The following is a 25,401-nucleotide window of genomic DNA, read 5'->3' as shown; positions in this document are numbered from 1 at the left end:
AAGGGACTCGGGGCTCGGGTACAACCCTAGTCTGCTAGTGATGTGCTGTGACCTCTTGAGCCAGTCCCTTCACCTCTTGAACCAGTCCCTTCTCTGCTCTCGGCCTCAGTCCCCTTCTCTGTGACAGGATGCCTCCCAGAGCCCTTCTTGCTCTCTGATTCTTCACATGCCCTTTAGCCAGGTTCCCCCACCACCACCACACCATCCCCAGTACAACTGTGCCTTTCCTGGGCTGCTTCTCTAACTCAGGGGTCTCCAATCTGCAACCACAGTGGGACCACAAGGTGGGCAGAGATCACTGGAGTCATATGCCCCATGTGTCCTTGAACATTATTCCAGAGGGGAGTCATCATCTGACTTCATCATCATTTCATCAGATTCTAAGTTTCCGTGATCCAAATAGAGCTGGGCAGGGCTGGATGCAGACCCTCCCTCCAGTCTCTCCTCTCCACCTACCTTCCCTGTCCTGAGCTCTGCTCCCACTGGTCCAGATCCTTCTCTGCACTGCAGTTGTGTATAGGAGGTTTTATGAAGTGCATTCCTGCCATGTTAGTGACCTAACAATCCAGTACACTCAGGTAGCCGAACCCTCGAAGCTGTTAAAATGCATATCTCCAGAAGGCTACCAAGGTGGGAGTGCTAAGGGTGAGGCCATCAGGTATTCCAGAGCGCTCCAGGAGTATACCTTAGCTGCCTCTGCACCCATCAGACTGAGGCAGGTGCCATAATCACCTCCCAGTAAATGTTACCAAGCCAGTGCCTCAGCCCCATAGAGACCTGCTAGTCTGCCCACAACAAACCACCAGCCTCACCAGCTTCCCAAGCTACCCAAGCTGGGAGGTGGAGGGGCTGGCAGGTTGTGAGGCCTCTGGAGCAGGGCAGCCTGGCCTTCTGGTTCTCTAGGGGGCAGCAAAACCCTCATAACCATTCACCAAGCGCTGGTCGGCCATGTGTTTCTCATCATACCACTATTTGTAAAAGCTGCCAAAAGCCAACATATTATGGGAGCCTTTTTCCCCTTAGCTTTATTTTTTAAAGGAGAAAACCACATACAAACACTCCAACCATTTTTTTTTCAAATCACATTTGATCCCAGGGAGCATTTGGTGTCAAAATGAGGAATCCAGGAAGTCTCAAGTTGTTTCTAAATGAGACTAACATCCATCCCTCTCCTTAGACTGACCCAGTGAACACTCGACAAGGAAGTGTGATTAATGCTGGGATTACTGTTGAGACATTCTGGCCCTTGCCTTTCATCTCCATGGAGTGGCCGAAGTTTCTAGGATTCAGCACTGAGAGTCAGGAGCCCTGCCTCTGGCCACCTCTCTACCAGTGTTTGTCATATGACCTTGGGCAAGCCTCTCTCCCTCTCAGACCCTCCTTGCCTTCTCATCTCTAAAATGAGGGGGTGAAACTACGTAGTCTACAAAATGCCTTTTGTTGCATGTTCCACGATTCCATGAGTTTCTCAAAGTACTCTTCCAGAGCTGGTTACTGTCTCAAATAATCCTACTACATAGATGCTGTAATAAAAATTCAGGAGGGTAAACTGATATAGTCTAGTTACACAGTATGTCATTTAGTCACTCATCTAGCAAGAACGATTTAAGTATCAACAGGGTTCAGAACACTGACAGAATTGGAAGACAACTTGGATTCATTATTTTAAAAAATGTATAGCGATAACTCACCACAGTGAAAAACAAGAATGTTCTGACCTTCTGGGAGGTAGAGAAACAGCCTCCAGACCTCCCACAGGATGGCATGGTAGCTGGGGACAGGAAGTTTAGAGTCAGAGTGACTCAGGTTCAAATCCATACCACTAGGGTTGTGCTAGGCTGCAGTAACAAATCAGCCATAAAATTCCAATGGCTTAACAGACCACAGGTTTATTTCTCACTTGAGCAAATTCTGAGAGGGTAGTGTGGCCCTGTTCCATCCTGTAGCTTTTGGAATACATACCCTCCAAGGTTCCTTCAGCAGGGAAAGAGAGAAGAAAGATCTCCCAAAGGGTTTTGCAGGGCCAGGGCTGAAAAAAAAAAAAAAATGTCATGGTGACGTTACTTTCCCTCCTATCACATTGGTCAGAATCCACACACGATGCCAACTTAGGTGCTTAGGTGAGAGAGCAGCTGGGAAATAGAATTACATGGCTATTTAATGAATATGCATTATTCATTCATCAGGCAAATGACCTGAAATCTCTAGAATCTTTAATTCTCACATCTATAAAACAAGAACCATACTGTTGATCTTATAGGGCTATTGTAGAAAATACTACTACTGAGCATAGTGCCTGATATGAAGTAAGAGCTCATTAAATGGTTGCTCAAAGAGTTAGAAAGAGTGGTCAGTGCCTGTTTTGGGTCTGTCTCCCAGGTGCAATTGTACAGACAATTGGTGACCTTAGGTCTTAAAACCCCAGATCCTAAGGGATATCTTTTAATGAATAAGCCAGGCCTCTTTCACCTCCAGGGATATTTTGCTTACACAGCAGACATGAGTAAAGCACACAGTCAAGGATTAGAAAAGTCAGACGCATTAACCTCTTTCTCGCGTGAGGGGTTGGTGAACTAAGGAAGTGGGAACAATGGAGAAAGGAGAGAGAGAGGACGTCCTTCCACTTTTCAGCTCGTTAGAAAAAGGAGGGAAAACACTCAAGCTGCCATCAGCAAGGGCATTCCATCAGGATCGTCTTTCTTTTTCTCCAGGGTATCTATCCCCAACACCAGTCTCAGGGCCTGGTCCTCAGTAGGTGTTTCATGCACATTGGTTTAATTGCATGGCGGGTATCCTTTTGTTTAGTGTCTTGGTTGGCTGCGACTAGTCGGTGAGAAATCAGTTGAAACTCTAAACCAGTTAGGGCACTTACCATCTGCAATGGTTTTCTCTTCCTTTTTGCTACTATTTTCTACTTTTGAATTTTTTTTTTTTTTTTTTTTTGGTGAGAAGCCAACTGTTTTACTTCCCAGAATGAAAGTTAAGTGAACGCATCTGAAATAAGATATCTTAAAAACAGGTTTTAGAGAAATTTTCATCAGTTAGATCAGGGGTCAGCAGCTTTATCTGTAAAAGGTCAGATAGTCCTGTGTTTTTGGCTTTGTGTGCTCTTCAGTGTCTGTCACAATTCCACGGTGACACTGGGCAAGAAGGCATAAACTAGTATGGAAATGAATGGGCATGGCTGTTTCCATAATCTTTTACTTATGAACACTGAAATTTGAATTTCATATTATTGTCACATATCACAAAACAGTATCCTCCTTTTGATTTGTTTCAAGCATTTAAAAATGTAAAAACCATTGTTAGCTTGAGAACCACAGACAAATAGGGATCATGGGTCACAGTTTGCTGACTCCTGAGTTAGAAAACTTTATCATCTCTTTGATTATCATCAGATCACATCAAATGTTATTTCAAAGCTGTTTCTGTGAATGAAACACTCTTCCCTAGCCTTTTAGAGAAACAAAATGTTCTTTGTAGCCCACTTCTTTGCATATTTAAAACATGCCATAAATATGGAGGTAAAATGAATGCACTTATCCTATACAGTATCCTCCCTCAGTGTAGTTACTGAAATTTGTGAGATTAACATCTTAGAGACACGTTTCCCACAAGAACAAAGCTCAAATAGAACACTGCACTATACAGAAAAGTCCCAATGAGTTCTAGTGCTTGGGAAACAGGATGACACCGCCATAGCACCCTGAATACACAATCCTCTGTCATCAGCTTGGATTTGGTACCACATATCCCTGTTTGACCCACCCTGATTGTGAAGAAGTGATCCGATGACTGAAAGTTTGACCAATTGATGAGATACAGCAAAACAAAGCAAGAAACCCAAACCAAGCTACCCACTGAGGTGTATTTTCTAGGCCTTTCTGTCCTTACATTATCAAGGAGAAACAAAGAACACTTGGCATTTGTTAATGGTAATTTAAGTTTATCGATTCTAATAGCATGCTGAATTCTATGTGAGATAGCCGAAATAGGAAGAGATGCCACTAAATTCCCACGTCTTGGTAGATTATCTAGTACCTTGCAGGAAGCCCTGCTGTGTGCCCCCAGCCACAGCAGATGAATGTGATGATTCTCAGTTTACCCAGGAAGACATATGTGGAGCATCGGTGCAGAGCGCCCCCTCCTGGTGGATGGAGACAGCTCCTCCAGGGTGCATAGCTCAGCCTTTAGGGCTCTGGGGCTTTGAGAATCAACAGCGGAGTTTATGGGAAGCCACACAACGTGGAATTTAAAACCTAGTCTTCCACAGTGAAACTGCCTGGATTGGGATCCTGGCTCTGCCAGGCAGCCATGTGACCTCAGGCAAATTGCTTAACCTCTCTATGCCACCGTTTCCTTATGTGGGAAGTTAGGCTAATAATAGTACCAATAGAGTTGTTCTGAGGAGGGAATGGTGAATTTGTGTAAAGGGATTAGAATAGTGCATGCCCCACAGTAGGTGCTCAATGCAAATTACCTTTCACTGTTTCCAGAGAAGCAGTGGAGGGGGAAGGACACTGCTGCAGGGCCAGGAAACCAGGTTCTCATCGTCCCTCCACTGTTTATTAGCCATCAACATTTATCTTCTCAGGTATCCAGCTCCCTTCCGTGTAAAAGGAGGACAATAATGCCTTCCTTATCTGCCTCACAGCAGAGAGTGGACTCTTCCAATGGCAGTATCTTTGAAATTACACAGCCACATAACATGGCCCCAAAAGGAGTCCTAGCTCATGGGCCAGTTGAGGAACAGAAAAGCATTCAAGAACAACAAATATTTTTTAAAATCTTGTTTGGTTCAAACTATCAAAAACATCAAAACAGACAAAAAGGATTTTGCTTTTTAAGCATAAAGCAATCCAACAGCCGGCAGTCAAAAACTATTCACCCAGAGATCACAAAGGTGCACATTAATTGAAAATAATGATAACCTGGCAACAGTTCCCCATCTCTTCCCACCCCTACCTGGCCATACCCATAAAATGCTTGTGAAATAATACTTACTTGAGTTGATTTTCTCACTTTGATGGGGCTAATGAGTCCAAGCCCTGGGTTCCCACATGAGCAAGTTTACCTCCTTCAGTCTCAAGGCCAATCGTCCTAACTCCGGCCTGCCTCTTGTATTATTCTGGCTTCAAAATGAAAGGCTCTGTGGGAGAGGGGAGGGGGAGCTGGATCATTGCAAATCTATCTCCAAATAAAATAAAATAAAATAAAACAATTGAAAACACATGTCCTTTTTTGGAGCTTGGTAGTTTCTGCATCTTATTACTGCACACAAATAATAAGCGTGTGAAGGACGTGTCAGAAGAGGACCGTGGGTATTCTTCCTTTGGAGAAGTGGTTTAGTGCTAACATACCTGGCATCTCCTTGCTCCCAGAATCAGCTCTGTGTAGCTAGGATTATAATCACAGTACTAGCAATAGATGGCTATTTTAGTGGGTAGGGGAAGTGTTGAGAACCCTACCTGATAGAGAGGCAAGCTCAGCAGGAACTTTGGTTGGGCGCTCTCACTGGCACATCACTGTTGGTGGTCCCAATAAAAGGACACATCCTAAGCCCCCTGAGTGGTATTCTGGTTCTTTACCTAGCAGACTGTGTCACCCTAGGCAGATCTCAGCACCTCTCTGGGCTCTGGTTTCTTCCATGGATGACCTAGGGCTGAGAATGCCCACCCTCCCTATAGGATGAGGATAAAGACCCCCAAAACATTTTGTAGATGCAGCTGGAAAGGGAAGTATTGCTCATCGTGATAGGGATAGGCTCACCCTTAAAGGAGCTCCAAGTCTACTGATTCACAGAACACTGCATCCTCCATTTCAGGTACCCCAAACTGGCTGCAAAACACCGGGAATCCAACACAGCAGGCATTGACATCTTTTCCAAGTTCTCTGCCTACATCAAAAACACCAAGCAGCAGAACAATGCCGGTGAGTGACTCCCTTCCACCAAGAACCCCTGGCAGTGTCTGCTTGCTGCCCAAGGCATCTTCAATTTGCCCATGGGTATGTCAAATACTTGGGCCAGAGAAGCATCTGGAACCAATACTGCTTATTATTTGCCCCCACTCCCCCCCCACCCACCATCTAGTCCCCCTTGACACAGGGGAGGCGGTGGTGGATCCTGCTGCCTGGCTGGTGCAGGAGGAAAGGCCAGGGGCTTTACTGCCAAGCTGGAGAGAGGAACGCAGTTTGTGCTCTGAGCCTGCCTTATTGCACAGCATAGTGCACTGCACAGGACAGTCCTAACTGCCCATTGTCCCAAGTTCACAACCCTGCCTGTGATCACATGAGAAAAACATATTCCCTCCTCCTTCTGGTCCCTGCAAGATTTCTCCAGGGATTTTTCCAGAGGCCAAGGGAGAGGCAGCACAGTCACTACGTGGCAAATGCGGAAGTCAGACCTGAGCTGTGTTCTCCCCTTCTGCAGGACAGTGGGCTCTGGAAAGCCACTCCTCAAAGCCTGTCCCAGCCTCCATTGGGCCCTTCATTTCTGGCATTGGCTGCAGAATTCAGAACTTGGTTCTCTTGCAGGGCCTTCTGAAAGGGAGCTGAGTCCCCTCCAATTAAGCTCACAGCACTTTCAGTCCTTCATTTGTCATTGTCCTTTAAGAATTACCTAAAGCCACTTGAATGGAACCATCCAATTAAGCAAGCATAACTCTTGAAGAACGGTGTTAGGGCCATGAGGAACAGGCTGGCCACTGCAGTGCCAACCTGGGGGGCTTGGATTTTTATCCTATGGGCAATGGCAGCCATTCCCTTGCCCTCAGAATGGGATGACAAGACAGCCTCACAGGCTGGATGACTGGAGTCCAGCACAAAGCCAAGCAGTGTAAGTGCTCCATGAATCTTTGTGAATAAACGAGTGACTGATGCACAATGGACCAAAACAAGGGAATAGATGCTAGATGCCCCAGAAGCTCCAAGGAGAATAGCATCTCTTTGGATCAAGGCGACCAGCATATGCAGCCATGCATGGTCAAAGAGATGAAATGTTGGCAGGAACAGAGTTGGTGTAGTGGGAAGTAAATAATTTAGGAAGTTACTGAGGACCTGGATTGTGACAAGTGCAAAACTCGATTCTGGAGGTCCAAAGAAGAAACAAACACTTCCTCAGTCTTCAGTGCCTGGCAGGTGCAGAAGGAAAGGCTTCAAGTCAGTTTGATCCAAGAGATCTGGAGAGCCAATTAATCGCAGGTAAAAGAACAAAATAATTTCTGTCGAAGGTATTCAGAACCGGAAGCATTTACCATGCGGGTAAATGCATGAGACTCCTTTTCTGGGAGTTTCAACTGGGTCGTAAGGATTAAGAAAGAAGCAGTCGGCTGAGATCATTGAGTGGAAGATGTGGGGAAGTTGAGAAAACGTCAGGGACAGAGACTGGAAAAAGTGACTGAAGCCTGCAATGCCAGCCTGAAGGGCTTGGTTCTTTGTCTTGTGGGCAATGGCACCCATTAGAGGTGTGTGTAGAGAAACTAGAAAGAGAGTGGCTTCTGGGAAATAAGAAGAAGGCTGTGTAAAATACTTTCAATCTACTTGGTGCTCTTGCTTCATTGCTGCTTGGACCCTGTAGTGTGCTGAGTAGTACCCCCGCAGAATTCACATCCAACCTGGGCAACATAGCAAGACCCTGTCTTAAAAAAAACAAACTTGTTTTCAATTAGCTGGGCAAGGTGATGTATGACTATAGTCCCAGCTACTCAGGAAACCAAGACAAGAGGATTGCTTGAACCCAGGAGGTCGAGGCTGCAGTGAGCTATGATCATGCCACTGCATTCCAACCTGGGTGAAAGAGCAAGGTCCTGTCTCTAAAAAAAAATTTTTTTTAATGTATGTCCACCTGGGATCTCAGAATGTAACCTCACTTGGAAATAGGGTCTTTGCAACTATAATTAGTTAAGGATTTGGCGATGAGATCATCTTGGATTTAGTGTAGTCCCTAAATCCAATGACTGCTGTTTTTAAAAGAATAGGAGAGGGGCCAGGTGTGGTGGCTCTTGCCTGTCATCCCAGTACTGTAGGAGACCAAGACGGGCGGATCACCTGAGGTCAGGACTTTGAGACCCCCATCTCCACTAAAAATACAAAAATTAGCCAGATGTGGTGGCACATGCCTGTAGTCCCAGCTTCTTGGGAGGCTGAGGCAGGAGAATGACTTGAACCCAGGAGGCGGAGATTGCGATGAGCTGAGATCACACTGCTGCCCTCCAGCCTGGGCAACAGAATGAGACTCTGTCTCAGAAAAAAAAAAAAAAAAAAAGAAAGAAAAGAAAAAAAGAGGAGAGGAGAGGATAGAGACATGCAGGGGAGAAGGTCATGTGAAGGCAGTTAGAGACTGGGGTGATGCTGTCACAAGCCAGGGAACTCTTAGCTTTCTGGAAGCTGGAAGAGGCAAGGAAAGACACCTGCTAACACCTTGATTTTGGAACTGTAAGGGGAAAAGTCTCTGTTGTATTAAGCCACCCAATTTGTGGTACTTTGTCGTAGCAGTCCTAGGAAATGAATACGGCCCCTCAGAGCCATTGTGCGAAACAACAGCCATTGCTGCTTTCCTGGCTGAGGACACAGAACCAAACAAGAGGGCCCATGACTTGTCTGCCCCCAAGGCAGAGCTGGCTCTCGAACCCTCATTTTCAGACGCCACACCCAGTATCCTTTCCTCTTGGCCACAAATATCTTCTTTCATACTTGTCAAAGTGCCCTCAGAAAGATTATCTTATTTGAGCCTTCCAGGTTTTTAAAATTATAAATGGTATTTACATATTATCCATATTTACAGTTCTCCTATTCCCAAGGCCAAAGCCAGTTTCCACCAAATGCCGCATATCCATTTCTTATAAACTCAGTACTCTCCAATTTTCATTGTTTCCCCTTCTTCTGTTTCACCCTGTTTTCTTCTGTAATGAGACTTGCCCTTGTGACTCCTGCTTCCCCTAACTCATTTGCACATTTCAAAGCTCCAGCATTGCTGCTTTCCCAAAAAGCCTGTCCCCAGATGTGCTATTCCACCTTCTGTTTAGCAAGACACCACACATTCCTTCCCTAGAACTATAACTTGCCCACGCCCCTCCCTTCCTCTTTACTTGTCCTTCCTCCCACCCAATATCCCCCAGTTGTAGTCCACTGGGTCCAAAATTCTTAGACTTAGCAAGCCAGAGGTCAAGGCTCCTATAGGGCTTGCCCTCCTGTAGAGAGCAGCATGGCTCCTACGCTACCGTCCCAGAGCCCCACAGCCCCTGACCCGGGAGAGGGTCCATCCCCTGTCTGCTCCGTGTGAGCTCTGTGGCTGTGGCCGATCCCCAAGAGCATCAGCATTCAGGCCCAGGCCTCCTTCCATATGCCGCCCTACATTACTTTGCCAGTTTCTTTCCCCTCTGGATCTTCAGTGCTGCACCTAGTTCTGCAACTTTCTTTCTTTAAAGGGTTTCTCTTGTGTTTTCATTTACTTTATCTTGAGCAGAGCCCTCCCTCCCCTCCACCTGGTCACTAATGCCCCAGCCCCCATACACACACTGACCCAGGTCAAGATCCTTCTCTGCCCTCTCAACATGAAAGCATGAGAAAAACCAACACTGTTACGTGGTTCTCCATGGTGGGTCATCTCTCCACTCCTGTGGTGACTGCAGGAACCACCAAGTAAAATTTCCCTGTTGTTCCCCAAAGCCTCATAAGTCCTCAGCTACCACATCCATGGGAATCATCCTGGCAGTACTGGAGTAATGGAGAGAATCATCCATTAGTCTGTACAGTCAGTCATTCATTGATTCATTCAAAAAACTGCAAGTTATACAAAGTGTCTACAAGTCCGAGCTAATATTTAAAGGGCACTGCTTATGTGCCAGGTACTGTGCTAGGTTCTGGAGTTGCCAAGGCAATGAGACAAAGTCATTGCCCTCCATGAACCTAACAATCTACAGGGGGCTGTAAAACATGAAAACATGGCCGGGCGCGGTGGCTCAAGCCTGTAATCCCAGCACTTTGGGAGGCCGAGACGGGCGGATCACGAGGTCAGGAGATCGAGACCATCCTGGCTAACACGGTGAAACCCCGTCTCTACTAAAAAATACAAAAAACTAGCCGGGCGAGGTGGCGGGCACCTGTAGTCCCAGCTACTCGGGAGGCTGAGGCAGGAGAATGGTCTAAACCCGGGAGGCGAAGCTTGCAGTGAGCTGAGATCCGGCCACTGCACCCCAGCCTGGGCGACAGAGCAAGACTCTGTCTCAAAAAAAAACAAAAAAAAACAAAAAAAAAACATGAAAACATGCAATTCCTGGCCTGGGATTGAATCCCAGCACTTTTAACTGCACAACTTTACCCAAGAGACTTACTTTCTCTGAGCCTCTGGCTCTGCATCTGTAAAATGGACTTTATATTCAGATTCTTTATCTGCCAATTAAGGCAAAATGATATCACCAAGGTTTGTAATGCAGGTTCATCTATTTTATAACTCAGTGTATGTAAAACCCTTAACGCAGAGCCTGGCCTAGTAACTGTTAAATTTGATTATTTTGTTTATTGCTATTAGCACAAAAATAGGACCAAGATGAGTAATGGCATCAGAAACTGCTGCTTCAGCTCTTGCTTCCCCCTCAGTGAGCTCTTCCAGATCTCCCACCCATTCAGTCTATTTTCTACTTTTTAGGCTTTGTTGGTGCATGGTCCTCCTCTCCAAAGTGTCATCAAGGAGCGTCAGTGGCCTGGCCCGACTCTCATACCTCAGTAGCCTTGCATTTTTGTTTGTTCCCCGAGTGATGATTCTGTGCTCCGTGTTGAGGCCTATCATTGTACTCGCCCCTCCTCTGTAATTTCTAGATCTGGATCCCCTTGATCTGCAGTAACCAGATTCTGCCTCCATGGCCCCTCCTCTCACTCTTTCCAAACCTGCTCTTCACTTCACTTAAATGTAGCCTGGATTTTCTCATGACTGGGTGGCAAGACCCCACATTAAGTCAGGTGCTACTTGGGGAAGTTGTTTCGTTTTCTTGTGCCTTAAGATCTCTCACCCCCACCCCTTGTTTTGGGGAGAAGGATAAGGGCTGTGTTTCTAAACATGCCATGTTTCCCATGCAGAGAGGCAGGCGACTCTGTGTGGCTCAACTTGCAGACTCTAAAGCCGACTGCTTTAAGTTCAGACACCAGCTTTGCCTCTTGTCCTTGTAACATGGGGCAGGTTACTTCAACTCTGTAATGCCTCAGTTTCCTCATCTGTAAAATGGGAGTAATAACTGTGCATACCTCGTAAGTGTGCTTGGAATAATGCCCACCACCATGTTCAAAGTCAGCTGCTGGGGCCGGGCACGGTGGCTCACCCCTGTAATCCCAGCACTTTGGGAGGCCGAGGCAGGTGGATCATCTGAGGTCAGGAGTTTGAGACCAGCCTGACCAATATGGCGAAACACTGTCTCTACTAAAAATACAAAAATTAGTCGGGTGTGATGACAAGCACCTGTAATCCCAGCTACTCAGGAGGCCGAGGGAGGAGAATCACTTGAATCCGGGAGGCGGAGGTTGCAGTGAGCCGAGATCACGTCACTGCACTCCAGCTTGGGCAACAAGAGTGAAAATCTTTGCTTTTGGTGCCAATGTTGTATTCTCATGTGTTTTTGCCCCTTTCTTTGTAGCTGGAGAGGAAGCAGGCATGCCTATGCCTGTAGCCTAAGACAAGAATTCAGTATTTCTCCTGCTGTATTCACGCCAACCACCTTCCATCCATCATTCTTTTGCACAGCCCACTTCCACAGGACTGCCTTTCCCCTAGTGAGCAGTCTAAAAAGCCCCAAGTGCAATAGTATCTAATCTGTATCACATGCAGGCTCGAGGCTTAAGCTCTCTTAGGCCTCTCAGGCGACCTGCACTAAATGGTGTTTTGCCCAATCTGGATGATTTTAGTCTTTCAAGGCTTCCTATGAATTCCACCTTTTCTTCCCCCTTCAAGTCCACTTTTCTCTCTTATTTCCACCTCTGTATTCCTCTGTCTTGGGGGGCCTTCTTTCTATTTTAAAATTTATACTCCACTTGTTTCAGAAAGGCTTTATAGTTACTCACAGGGATGTATAAAGCATGTCAAACCAACAAAGGCCAGGAGGAGGTGAGAAAGAAAAACAAGGAGACTACCAGAAAATCGAGCCCTGGGTGAGTTAAAACAGCCGGGGCAGCCCCGGGGCCTTCGTGCGCCACACAGAAGGTAGACCACAAATTTGGCTCTAAACTTGTGAGCAGACAAAGCAAAACAGGGCCCCTGGTCAGCTGCAGCTCGGTCCTCCTAGAAGATAAAAACAAACCAGCCTCCCAGAAGAATAACAAATATTCCTGCTGTGAGCCGCAGGCACGGAGGAGCTGTGGTTTCCATTTTCTTTGGCTCTCCCCTCCTGTGACTTCTCTTTCAGGCTGCTGTAGACTCCAGGCCCTGCTGACTTTCTGCTGCTCTGACTCCTCTCCACCTTTCCCCACCTGTGGGCTGTGCTCCTCCCCATCTCACAACCCCTGTGTTCTCTCTTCACCTGAAACTCACTTTCTTCCTTTCTCTCCATCTTCTCTGGAAGACTCAGGAGACCTCCCTGCAGCCTCAGACGTGTGTCACCAACCTCCCTGCTCCTCTCTGTCCACCCAGGACATGGGACACAAAACAGCCCATCTGGGCTTATCTATTTTCATCAAGACAAATGGGCTCCCGCATTAAGTATGCAAAAACGCACCCCTTTCGCGCGAAAGGTTGCACCTAGTTCTCTTTTTATGGAAGACTCTGAGATGTCCTAACATACTCTTCCTAAAATATTTGTCCTAAGAAGGTGCTTCTAACTTCCTAAAGAAAGCCCTAAAAACCTTCCATGGTATCTGTGATATGCTGGGCACAGTGCTGTGTGTTCAGGGTACAAGGACCATGCTCAGATTGCGTTGCCTCTCATTAGTTGTAACTGCAGTGGCCATGTTTTCCAAACTGAAAATCAGATGCCTAACAAATTGCCTTCATTGAAAATAATCAAATTATAAGAAATTGGTACTGTCCCAGGAAATCCAGGACACATGTCCCCAAATGAAAAGCACCTGGTTAGGGCTAAGCCCTCTGCTTCTCCTTTCTCTCTCCAATCCAAGCTCAAATGTGGTTACTAGAGGGCGAGGGAGTGTACCTTAGTTCCCACCACCTCCTGGTTCCCAATTTGTTGCTGGAACAAAAAAGTAGCCATTAGCCACACAGGTCCCTGAGTAGTCTTGGTTCTGTTTCCAAATGAAGGCCAAGGTTTCCACCTCCCTAAGGCTCACATCAGAGGCTCCTCTTCCTGGAACCTGGAAGTGCGCAGTGTGCTCCCTGGGCTTATTCTGGAAAAAGTGATTGTCCGTCCTACATAGAATGGAAGAAGACTCTCGGGTTATTGTAGGAACCTCAGTGAGCTTATCTCAGAATTCAGATGATCATTCTCACTGAATGGGAACGTGATTGAAGGAGTACATTGTGGTTCTTATTAACACGATATCAATGACTGCCATCCTGCCTCTCTCGTTTCCCTTCCTCATCTCCTAGAGCCCTCATAAAAGGCAGCAGAGGCGAGCCAGCCACAGCTGCATTCCTCGCTATTTCCTTGTCTTCGTGTTCCATTCAGGCCCGAATCTTCAAATTGCTCCAGTCTTCTCCTTCTAAGAAGTGCCACCTGCAGTAGGTCATGCTCCTGGCTGATGCTGCTAGAAAAAGAACTCATCTGTATCACTGGCAGTCTTTCTTTTCCTTCCAGGTTCTCATGGTTTCTCATGGTTTGTGTCCCCAACAACCCTTCCCTGTTCTCCCATCTTGCAGACTGCCTGGTGTGACCACACCAATAGGCTAATTCCTGCAGCCTGCTCTGGTCCTGCCTACCTGGGAGTCACAGTGTCTCCTCCCCTTCACTCCCTTTTAATAAAATCTTAAGACTCTTAAAGTAAACATATTAAGCAAGATCATCCTCATTTGATGTATAGAAAATGTAGGCTTGCACACTTCAGCTTAACATTAGGAAGTTTACAATTAGGCCAGGCATGGTGGCTCACGTCTGTAATCCCAGCACTTTGGGAGGCCAAGGTGGGCAGATCACTTGAGGTCAGGAGTTTGAGTTCAGCCTGGCCAACAAGGCAAAACCCAGTCTCTACCAAAAGTACAAAAAAACCAGTCAAGCATGGTGGTGCACACCTGTAATTCCAGCTACTTGGGAGGCTGAGGCAGGAGAACCGCTTAAACCCGGGAGGCAGAAGTCACAGTGAGCCAAGATCATGCCACTGCACTCCAGCCTGGGCGTCAGAGCAAGATTCCATCTCAAAAACAAACATACAACAAAACCTCTAAGAAACAACAACAAAAAATGCTATCACTTAAACAAAGTGTTTTCACTTAACCTCTCATATTTTGATTGTAAGACATTGCCTGATTTCACAGATGTTAAAGAGTGAAAAAAAAATGTGCACCTTAGACTTGATGAGATGTAATAGTGGACTTCCACAGTCCTTTCCAGATCTAACCTTTTATTGCTTCCTTGAGGCTATTCAGTGATATATCAGACCCTCCTTTTGCTTGACCTTGAGCTACCCTGTTGGAAAAAAAGTGAATCAAGTTCAACATTGCTTCTAAATTGCTCTGGGATAGCTGTACTAGCTCCATTTCCAGTAAATAGCAACTCCGCTCTCTGTCCCTCTTGCCTGGAAACAGGTAGCACTTCCTCGTAAGTCAGGCTTTGGCAAACTTTCTCTGTAAAGGGTCAGAGAGTAAGTAGTTTAGGCTTTGCAAGCTACATAGCCTCTACTAGACTCTGCTCAATTGTGCTGCAGGAATCATAAAGCAGCCACAGATAATATGTAAGCAAATAAATAGGACTGTGTTCCAATAAAACATCATTAAGGGACACTGAAATTTGAATTTCACATCATTCTCACATCATGAAATATTATTCTTCTTTTGACTTTTTTCCAACCATGCAAAAATGTAAAAAACAAAACAATTCTTAGCTTGAGGGCAGCATGAAAGTAGGCAGTGAACTGGATTTAGTCCTTGGACTGTAATTTGCTGACCTCAGTCTTAGGCAGTCCATGGCTACAATAGCAAGTTCTGCTAATTTCAGTATGCCTCAGCCTCCTCAATGGTAATATGGAGATTGTAATAGCACCCTCTCTTGTAGATTTGTCATGTTAATTAGATGAATTAATGCATATAAATCACTTAGGACAGTTCCTGGCACACAGTAGGCACCAATGTGTGATAGCTATTGCTGCTGCTGTTGTTGCTGCTGCTGCTATTAATTTCACAATGCTTCCCCCCTACCCCCATACGTAGTGTCCACCCTTTGGACTGGGCAACCCAGCTTTCCCTGTAATGTGGAAGCATGTGCTGCCCTCTTCTGGCAGGCAGAGGAATCGTCGCCAGAGCCAGCTGATAACGATTCATTCAAGGCCTGTGGATTCGCAAGGGTCTTCCTATACAAGGATTCAGTTTTAGCTAAGCCAGAGCTTAGAGGGTTCAGACAAGGCTAGGTCTTCTTCAAGGCTCAAAGTCACCTTCCACTATCTGTCCCCCGCACCAAGGGAAGGGCATGTCCACCAGGCCTGACAGATCTCCTGGAGGTCCCTGGCAGCCCTTCCCAATGACAACTGCCCCCAAAATGTTTCTTTCTCCCTTTCCTCTCCCCATTCTACAACCTCCAGTCTTTACATTTATGAACTTCCTTGACCTAAAATAAAAAAGTGCTTGAAAGGATTCAGAGCGGCCTGGGAGGGCTGTTAGCCTAGAACTAACAAGCCTCTTATTATCAAAGGCCCTGTGCTTTCCCCCAAAGCATCATGAAAGCCACTGCTGCTTCAGGGTAGGTGGGGAGGAGGGTGGGGGGCAGTGAGGTGGGGCATTTTTTCCAGATTCCCAGGATGTGGTCAGCCACGTTTAAAAGAGAGTGTGTGTATTTATTATTCCAAGCCACTTCAATCACAAGGCGCTTCATGCCTTCTCCCCTTCCTCCCTCCCAGCCCCTAACCCCGTGTTACAGTGGCCCTGTCTGGAGGGCCTGGCCATCCAGGGGATGGGTGCGGCATCCCCTTCTCATTCTGCCTTGTGCTCTGCCACAAGTCTGATGAGAAAGCTAAGGCTACGTGTAAAAGCAGCAGGAATGTGAAACCTAATTACCCCATAGCGTGCTCAGAAACAGAGTCACTTAGGTGGCCGTGGGGCTCCATGTCTACTGTGTTGGAAACACAGAGCAGTTCTTTTGGAGGACAGTTGGGTCCCAGGAAGACCTCCACAGAGGCCTGGGAGCCCCACGGTGGGCTGTTATCAGGCCATCTCGGTGAAGGCTCCTGGGTGGTCAGGCCAACCCCCACAGCAGTGCGGATAACATGTGACCGTCTCGCCACTTCCTCATAAAGCAGCCATTGCTGTCTCCTTTCAAAAACGCCTCTGGTCACAAAGGGACCCTTCAGGCTGCCTTCCTTGGCAACCCCTGTGTGCAAATAGCCAACTAGGGGTATTTTGTTTGTTGGTTTGTTGGGTTAAAGTTTTGCTTTGACTAGCATTCTTGCAAGGAAAAACAAATAGCCTAGGCTCGGTGGGACCCACCTCGGAGGTCTGGTGGGCTCTGCACTTGCATGTCCTCGTCTCCTCCCTCAAGGAGGGTCCTTGAGGCTGAGGGCAGGAGGGAGGGGAGGGGGCAAATGCTTTCTCTGGCCCCTCCCATGAGCTGCCCGAGGGATTCCTCCAGAGGGTCTTTGATTTGGTTCATTATTGAGGTGGATGCTTGCAATTTATAATTTAACAAATCTTGCTCCTGAAACGAATCCTTGGGCAGTTGTAAGGAAGGCGGTTGGTGGCGGTGTGGCCTGTTGAATGGGGCAGGCATGGGGAGGAGGGGGTGGGGAGAGCTGGGCCCTGCATGGGTGGGCGCATTCATTAGTGGAATTTTGCTGTGTGGGCTCCCCGACTGGAGTAGAGCGGAGACCACCAACACCATTCCATGTGGTGGAATTTCCCGCTGTCTGACCAGAATGAGTTCTCCTGGCCTGGCCTGGATGCAGATCAAGACCTGGGGAATAAAGGAACATTAAACAACCGATTTGCACATGAGTTAAATGCTCTTTCACCTCTTCCTACCGTTACCTCATCCTATGCAACCGACACCTCTTGTCTTTGTGCAGTCTACACATAGGAACCAAATATGTTTCTCAATCTCTCTCTCTCTCCACACATACACACACACACACACACACACACACACACAGACACTTATGCACTTCGTGTGTGTTCTGATGTTCCCATGTACTGGCAAAGCCCATCACATACCTCCTTAGACAGGCTCATTTCAATTAATCTGAAAAAAAGTGCTTACATGCAAAATTATATTCGTGATGGGACACAATGTAAGTCTCATAACTTTACCACTAAGCACAGGATATGCAGACTGCAGAAGTACAGTAGTGTGTCCATGGGTGTGTGTGTCTACATTTCATTGTGTGTGTGTGTAGGTTGAAAGTATCATAGTTCTAGCAAAAGCTTCAGCATTTCTCGGCTTTGAAACATCTTTTGCTACCAACTAGTGTTGCAAAGACATAAGAATTAAAACCAGGGATTAAATCTAGCCTAGTATTCTAACTTTATCAGCAGTTTAGAGAGGATAATTTGTTGGGGAAAAGTTGCTACATGGAACTTTGCCTTTAAAACCCCAGGCTTTCTTTCAAATCCTGCTCCAGAGCCGTCTTGCAGGAAGGCACTCCACCCCACCTCAAGCTTGTTTCCAGGCTGAACCGGAGTAGCCTCATGAGCTAAAGACAAGCACAGACTTAAGGCTTAAGCATAAAGCAGCACTTCTTTACATTCCTCTTGTTAGCCAGACCATTTTCTACCTTGCACATACATTTGAATCCCCTGGGAGTTTTAGGGGAAGAATAATCCCATAGGTTCTTAGTTGGAAGGGACCTCTGTAACAAAAGACAGATTAACAAGAGAAAAACAAGCAGAAGTTTATTAACACGTGTATTTCCTATAATGAGGAGTTTTCCAAGAGATGGCTTTGAATTCTAGTTTCACAGCATCTTCATCAAAGGACAGTAAACTTTTAGAGATGTGACAAGGGAAAAAATCTTTGAGTCTCTAGGGGCAGCAACTTGGGGGGATAGCAAATGAATAGCAGATAAAGGCCAGTTAGCAAATCTTGTTCAGTGTAGATTCCTGCAGAGCCATCTCCAGGAGCATAAGGGTCTTAAGTTGTTTTCAGTGGTTCTCCCTGGTAGAAATGGGGAGGCAAGATACATTTTGTCTTTGTAAATCTATGTCCTCCTTTTAGACAAATAGATGGAGGGCAGAGAGCTTTACTCTGTCTGTTTCTTCTGAATTGTCTTCGTCTCAACAATCTTTCCTATTTTGGGGGTGGCATATCCTGGTTTCCCGCAGGGTCTTGTTATGAAGCAGATATTTAGGTAGTGGATCTGGGGCGAGGCCTGAGAGCTCCCAGGCGATTCTGACACTGCTGGTCCAGGGCTGTGCTGTGAGAAGCAGGGTTCCGAGCAGCTGTCTCTGTGAGGAAGTGTGCTGAGTGTGCCTCCTTCATCATTGTCACCCCCAGACCCCAGCTCAGCATCTGACCCAGGGCAGATACTCCATCATTATTTGTTAAATGAGTGAAAAAAAGTATCCCAAACACCTCAACATGCCTCTACCATGTCTATGCCTTTGCCTAGGAGATGATGACGGGGCCTCATCAGAGCCACAGGCACGTCCTCGAGCCACTTCCTGTCCCGGCTGTGGAACCTCACCTTTTAAATCTGTCCCCATGTTGCAGACTCCGCTATGCTCTGACTGTATTTATTTAAAACTTCCCAGTCCCCCTTTAAATCCTATGATGTTCTGTGACTAGCATTGTCTTTGACTTGAGAACATACAATGATTTTGTAGCCTCTGTTACATGATATCAAGCTTCATGGTGAATAATCTCACTTAGAACCAATCAACAAAGGAGTGCAAGAAACTGAGCAGCTCTCCTTAGTAGGATGGCCAGTGTGCTGGCGGGCTTTGCTGAAGTGGAATTTTTCTTTTCACCATTATTTTTATAACTGCATTCAAGGGAAATTCTATTTGGTGTTAAAGGTGATACTTTACCAAGAGTCAAAAGAGAAAACACAGAAGGCTAATTTCTAGTGTTTTTTTCAGCTAGAAGTCAGAGGTCAAATTATTTTTCTAAGACCCCTGGTGGACAAAGCATTTAATAATCTGGATCAAGGTAAATAAAATATGTTTCTCTGGCCGGGCGCAGTGGCTCATGTCTATAATCCCAGCACTTTGGGGGGCTGAGGCGGGCGGATCACAAGGTCAGGAGATGGAGACTATCCTGGCTAACACAGTGAAACCCCATCTCTATTAAAAATACAACAACAAAAAATCAGCCAGGCGTGGTGGCAGGCACCTGTAGTCCCAGCTACTCGGGAGGCTGAGGCAGGAGAATGGCGTGAACCCAGTAGGTGGAGCTTGCAGTGAGCCGACATCACGCCACTGCACTCCAGCCTGGGTGATAGAGCAAGATTCTGTCTCAAAAAATAAAAATAAATATATATATGTGTGTGTGTGTGTGTATATGTGTGTGTGTGTGTGTATATGTGTGTGTATATATATGTTTCTCTGTGTGCATGTCTAGAACCTCTTCCCTTCCTGAACATTCTGGGGAGGGGAGGGTTGAGTCACGTGATTTCTCAGACCTCCTGCACTCAGCTCAAACTCTGATGGTCTCATGCTCACTGATGTTTGCCAAGATAGTTATCCATGTTCTGTTTCCATTGTGGGGACCCCAAAGATGAGTTTTACTCAACATTTTGCCCAGGTCTGAAACTGCCTCAGTTCTACCTGAGTCATTTGGCAGAGAGGTTGGTGCTAACCTATGCTTCTCTCTTGGCTCTGATAACAAAATGGCTAGGACTCTGTGGGAGGGCATCTCAGGCCAAACTAATCAAATCCCTTCATCCATTCTCAAAAGACCAAGGGCTACTATTAGAGAAAGAAAGGGAACCGTTGTTCCTCTACAGAGTTAAAGCTTGTTACATCAGTATATAGACATAGAGTCGCATGATTTTAGGGTCCTTCATCTTTCCCCACACCCCACTGAATAGCTTATTCTTTCAACAAATACTTATTCAATACCAGACGCTGTGCAAGGTGCTAGAATAAAAGTGGAATAATGAGGTTGGGCGCAGTGACTCATGCTGTAATCCCAGCACTTTGGGAGGCTGAGGTAGGTGGATCACGAGGTCAGGAGTTCGAGACCAGCCTGGCCAATGTGGTGAAACCCCATCTCTACTGAAAATACAAAAATTAGCTGGGCATGGTGGCGCGTGCCAGTAGTCCCAGCTACTTGGGAGGCTGAAGCAGAAAAATTGCTTGAACCGGGGAGGCAGAGGTTGCAGTGAGCTGAGATCGCACCACTGCACTCCAGCCTGGGTGACAGAGAGAGACTCTATCTAAAAAAAAAAAAAAAAAAAAAAAAAAGGAATAATGAAATATTGCCATATTGGCAATACCTATGTATTTTGGCAAATGTTGTGTTTGGCTGTTTGTAATAGAAGCCTGACTACAGTGGCTAAAGCAAATATGTATTTTATTAGCAAAACCTATCTAGTGTTTTACTATGAGCCATGCCCTGTTCTAAACACTCTTGATAAATGTTTACTTCTTAAGAGGAATTTGCTTCTCTCACATAACAAGAAGTCCAGAGAGTAGAGAGTTCCAGGCAAATGCAGTTTCTGAAAGAAGTCGAAAATTGAGCTGCTGCTTAGAGCTCCTGATTCTCCATCTTTAGTGTGTGATCTTCATTCTTATTTCACAGGATGGTTGCTCCACCTCCAAATATCGCATCCACATTCCAGACAATGCCAGCTGCATCTATCTTATTTTTTACAGAAGCCCATTAATTAATTTCTACCAATATCTCATTAGCCAGAACTTGGTTATTTGGCCTTCTATAGCTGAAATTCTGGGAATCTATGAAGATACGTATTTTTTATAGAGCACATTGCTACCCTGAAAAAACAAAAAACAACAACAACAACAACAAAAAAGAATATATATATGTATATATATATATATGGGCTCTGTTTTCTACTAGTAACAAAGAAAAGGAGACTGAACTCTTGTATATTCGATTCTTGTATATTCACTTTCAAGTTAAGGTAATTTTTTTCTCTCTCTGGTGAAAATACCTGTCCTAGCCATTACCAAAAAGGACACACTATTTTAAATTCTCCTGTGTTGGAAAAATCTGTCATTTACTCCCTACTAGATTTCAGGAAACAGAAGTGCAAAACTGCACATTTAATTTGCTACACACTTGAAACTTTAGAAGATGCAAGACTCGTGCAGTAAAAGCAACTGAAACATCCAGTGGGGAGTGTCTCCCCATAAACCGTGATTTTTGTGGGGGCAAGTTAGGGTATCCAGGGAACTGCTCTGAGCAAGGGGGAGGGAGGTCCGGGTGTACATGTAGCATATCTGGGGAATTCTGTGTAAGTATCAGTCACCCCCAACCTTTAAGGTTGCCCCATTTCACATCTGTGATAATGAAGGCTTTCGGCTGGGGGACTGTGGTTCTGGCTATAGAGTCAGAATGAAAGGAACAGCTGAATATCCCTGTTCGTGTCAGCATTTCAGGGCAGAGGATGAGTCAAGCACAATGTTTACTGAGCAGGGCCAGAGGCAAGAGCCACTTTTTTCTTGCAGCTCTAAGAATTTTTTGTTGCTTTTTTGGTATGCTTTGTTTCTCATACATCAGCATCATCATGCATCGCACATACACGTTGCATATAACAACTGCTTACAGCATGCCAGGCACTGTACTGAGCCCCCTGCAGGTGATGACCCAGTTATTGCTCCCAGCAAGCCTCTAAGGTATGCCATGTTATGATGTCCACTTTGCAGAGAAGGAAACAAGCACAGGTTAGGCAACCTGTCCAGGCTAGTCTGTGTCAGAGCTAGGACCCCAGCCCCAGCAGCTGGTCCCATGATTTGTGCTCTTGACTTGCATATATTGACATTTAATATAATCCACTATTTAATATGTATGTGGTGCTGAGTTAAACAAGAGTGTGTCATTTAGGAAATGGTGACCAAATCAGTTCACGATCCGATGAATACTCAATGATGACTACCATGTGTATTTCCTTAAATATACTCAAAAATTCCCACCTTCCCCATCAGGGTCCTCACCCAGCAATCTGTGTGGGGAAAGGGGCACAAAGTTGGCCCACAGTGGGCACCAAATAGATGCCTATTTAACAAATGAAAGAATGGGCAACTGGAAGAGAATTTGTAGGATATTCGCAGAATCACCAAATCCAATAATTATTTCAATCTAGCATTGCAGTGGCAGGGAGGCAGTTTTTAAGTCTGTGAATGGCTCTTATATAAAAGATGTGGCTCTTTGAGGATGAAACAAGACAAAATGTGGTGATCGTACTTCAACCTACGTGTTTTGGGGGAGGGAGAATTGAGAAAGTCTCTAGGTCTAAATGCTGGAACAGATGACTGATAAAGTTAGAATCTCTCTTAACCAGCTCATTCAAAGTGTGTGAGCATCAGCATTAAACCTAATCTATGGCCTGATACTTAAAAATAACCTGTTATAAAGTAACCATTAAAAAACTCACAAATTTCAGCCTGATTCATTGGGCCACATAAACTACGATCAGCATTAATAGCTTCAGTCAACATTTATGCCGTACTTTCTATTAGCACAATGGGTTTTATAATCATTTATGAGTTTCTGGAAAGTCTAATAGAAAACACACATACGTGTTCTCTGTGGAAAATGCACAATAGGTTTTTGGGGAGTTTTTTGTTTGTTTGTTTGCTCAAGGATAGGCCAGAAGGTGTCGCCACTGCCCCATGACTAAAGTCTGGGCCGGGTTCCCGAATCAGAACTTCTCCCCTGATCGCTTCTGAGATCGCTGGCTCTGTAGCTTCCTCCCGCATTCAGAGTCAGTCTCTCTCTCTCTCTCTCTCTCTCTCTCTCTCTCTCTCTCTCTCTCTCCCCTTCTCTCTCCCCCTCCCTCCTCCTGTTGATAAATAAACATTCAGGCAGCTTGCATGCTACAGATGAGTACACAAAAGGAAACTTAATTCGAAGACCTAAGTGATAATCTTTCTCTACTGTGGCTTTTAAGAGGTTTAGAAAATTATTTGGATCTGGAATCCATACTTCTCTTCATAGTTTAAGAAAATATTATATTAAAGGCATGCTAAATTTGTCCCAAATGTTTACCATGCTGGTGTTTTAAACATAGCCAAATACTGGCCAAAGTGTCTTGCCTTTAAAAAAAAATATGCATTTTGTCATTGTACTAATACTTCTGAACATACGCCAAATATAAGGGTGATTTGTGGAGCTGTATTAAATAAAAAGATGCTTCTTTTTATGAATCCCCTATAGAGCTTGGGGAAGCTGCTATATGGAGAATCTGTGTCTTCCTTAAGAAAGTTTCTGAATGCCTTGGAAATGTATCAGAAAACACCCCATTCTCCCCACCACAGAGGAGGGTGGGCAACCAACAGTGTCCTATATCCCAACCCACCATAGTTGTAAGACTTAAACCCTACCTTTCAAATAAAGAATCATTTACTGGCCTCTTACTGGAAAGAACTATAGGAGCTTGTCATTTAATTCATCTTCTCCTCTGAGGCTGAAATTCTTTCTAGAACAAACAAATAATACCCATGGCACCACGTGCTGCACACTCTCTGTAGCCCGACTGACGCCACACGAGGGAACAGTGGGGAATCTGTTGAAGTTGCCATTGCATTTTGCTTTCTCATAAACCGCTGTTTGTCTTTCCGCCTTTCCTGTTTTGAGTAGTGCCTGGAAACAGAGGCCTGGGAATTGCCTTCCCCATGTGAGCCCCTGGGTCGTTCACAGCCAAGGCCAATTTGACAACATCCTCCTCTCTGGCTATGAGGCCAAGTCCAGTGTTCTTGGTCCAGTGCCAAAGGTGGACATGAACTCTCTAAACTGTCAAACTAAGAAAATCTGACACACCCATGTGGCCTGGAGAGAGCAAAGCCAAACCCAAAGAGATGCTTCCAGGCAACTTTAGATCCCTAACGTGTTAGCAAAGGCAAGAGCGAGCTTCATTCTGCGAGCTCTCCAGGATTCTCTTTGGACCTAGAGCATTCTAGGATGTTCAGATAAGCTTCACTTCAGACACTGAACTTCTGCCTTGAGCTGACCTCTTCTCTCATCTTTTACTCGATGTCTTCTTCCCCTTCATCCTCTCATAAACCCAAGTTCTACAGCTGTAATAATAATAATAAAAGTTAACTTTAATCAAGTCCCACTCTGCACCAGACACTAGATGATGTGAACCTGTGAACAAGCATAACTGAGGATTCAAACCCAAATCTCTTACGGCAGAGCGAATGTGCCGCTCTGCTACTGTGTTTGTTATCAGAAGCCATGGCTCCCTGATGTACTCGACCCAGACTCTCTGTTTCTTCCTTGATGATACCAGTGACATGCAAACATAGCCAGAGGGGCCCAGGCATAGCAGAGAGTCCCATCAGACCTGACAGAAAGCCCCCTTCCAATCTTCTAAAACCTTGCTGCCATTTCTGACTCCGTGTGGTCTAAGAACCTCGTGTAGACATTGTTTAAAAGTCAAAGGGACCTGAAGATCAGCCCCCACTTACCTGCCATGTGTCCTAGAAAGGTCACTGTGGATGAGGAAACCCCAGTTTCCACCTGCTTTACAATTTTGCTTTGGGTGGTCATTCATACTCAAATAACCTAACTAACTGGGACACTGTTCTCTCTCTTTAAGGACTTCAGCAACTGAGAAAAAAGCTACATGACTCATTTCCAAAACCTGAAAGATGAATGCAGATCTTTATGTAAAGTTTTCTGGTGGGGGAGGGGATTGATTACACTGCCCATCACAAAGCTGAACATCCTCAAAATCCCCTTAGAACACCTTTGTCTCTTCTCAAAATTGAGCTCATTATAGCAGCATCTACATTTCTGCCTGCTTGGCCTGCACCTGCCCTTTTCCTCACCCTCCCAATCCTCCTGGGCCCTGCTACGGCTCCTACATCCCCACTTGCTCCTGGATCTTTGGGCCTAGTCCGTCTGACCTCTCTCAGTTTCTCTTCCTCTTGTCCTAGCTGCCTGTGGAAAGAAAGGCTTCTTCTTACAACAGATGAGTGTGTGGTGATATTCTTCTTCTTATATATTTTTTTGTTTCCATCACATTACCATTCATGTTTTAAACTATCGAATGTCAACAAGCATGGCTATCTTTGTGTTTTCTCTTCAAAACTATGTGATGGCCAGAGAAATCTCCACCATAGTCTTCCTGAAACCACTGCGGTACTTTTTTTGCACCGTTTGGTTATATCAACATGATCTCAAATGAGATGAAAAGTAAAAACTT

At 45.5% G+C, this 25,401-nt stretch overlaps 1 protein-coding gene across 4 annotated transcripts in view; it reads left to right on the top strand.

Moving 5' to 3' along the window:
* Positions 1–25,401, top strand: part of CLIC5 (chloride intracellular channel 5) — a 178,487-nt gene that overhangs the window by 130,898 nt on the left and 22,188 nt on the right. For all 4 annotated transcript variants that reach the window (XM_050789021.1, XM_050789023.1, XM_050789022.1 and 1 more), the window contains exon 4: positions 5,825–5,931. In XM_050789021.1, coding sequence (XP_050644978.1) covers positions 5,825–5,931 — 107 coding nt within the window. The remainder of the gene's footprint in view (positions 1–5,824; positions 5,932–25,401) is intronic.

The sequence above is a fragment of the Macaca thibetana genome, chromosome 4 (assembly GCF_024542745.1).
Source record: "Macaca thibetana thibetana isolate TM-01 chromosome 4, ASM2454274v1, whole genome shotgun sequence".
Classification (NCBI taxonomy): Eukaryota; Metazoa; Chordata; class Mammalia; order Primates; family Cercopithecidae; genus Macaca; species Macaca thibetana.
This window is presented reverse-complemented; position numbering and strand designations above follow the sequence as displayed.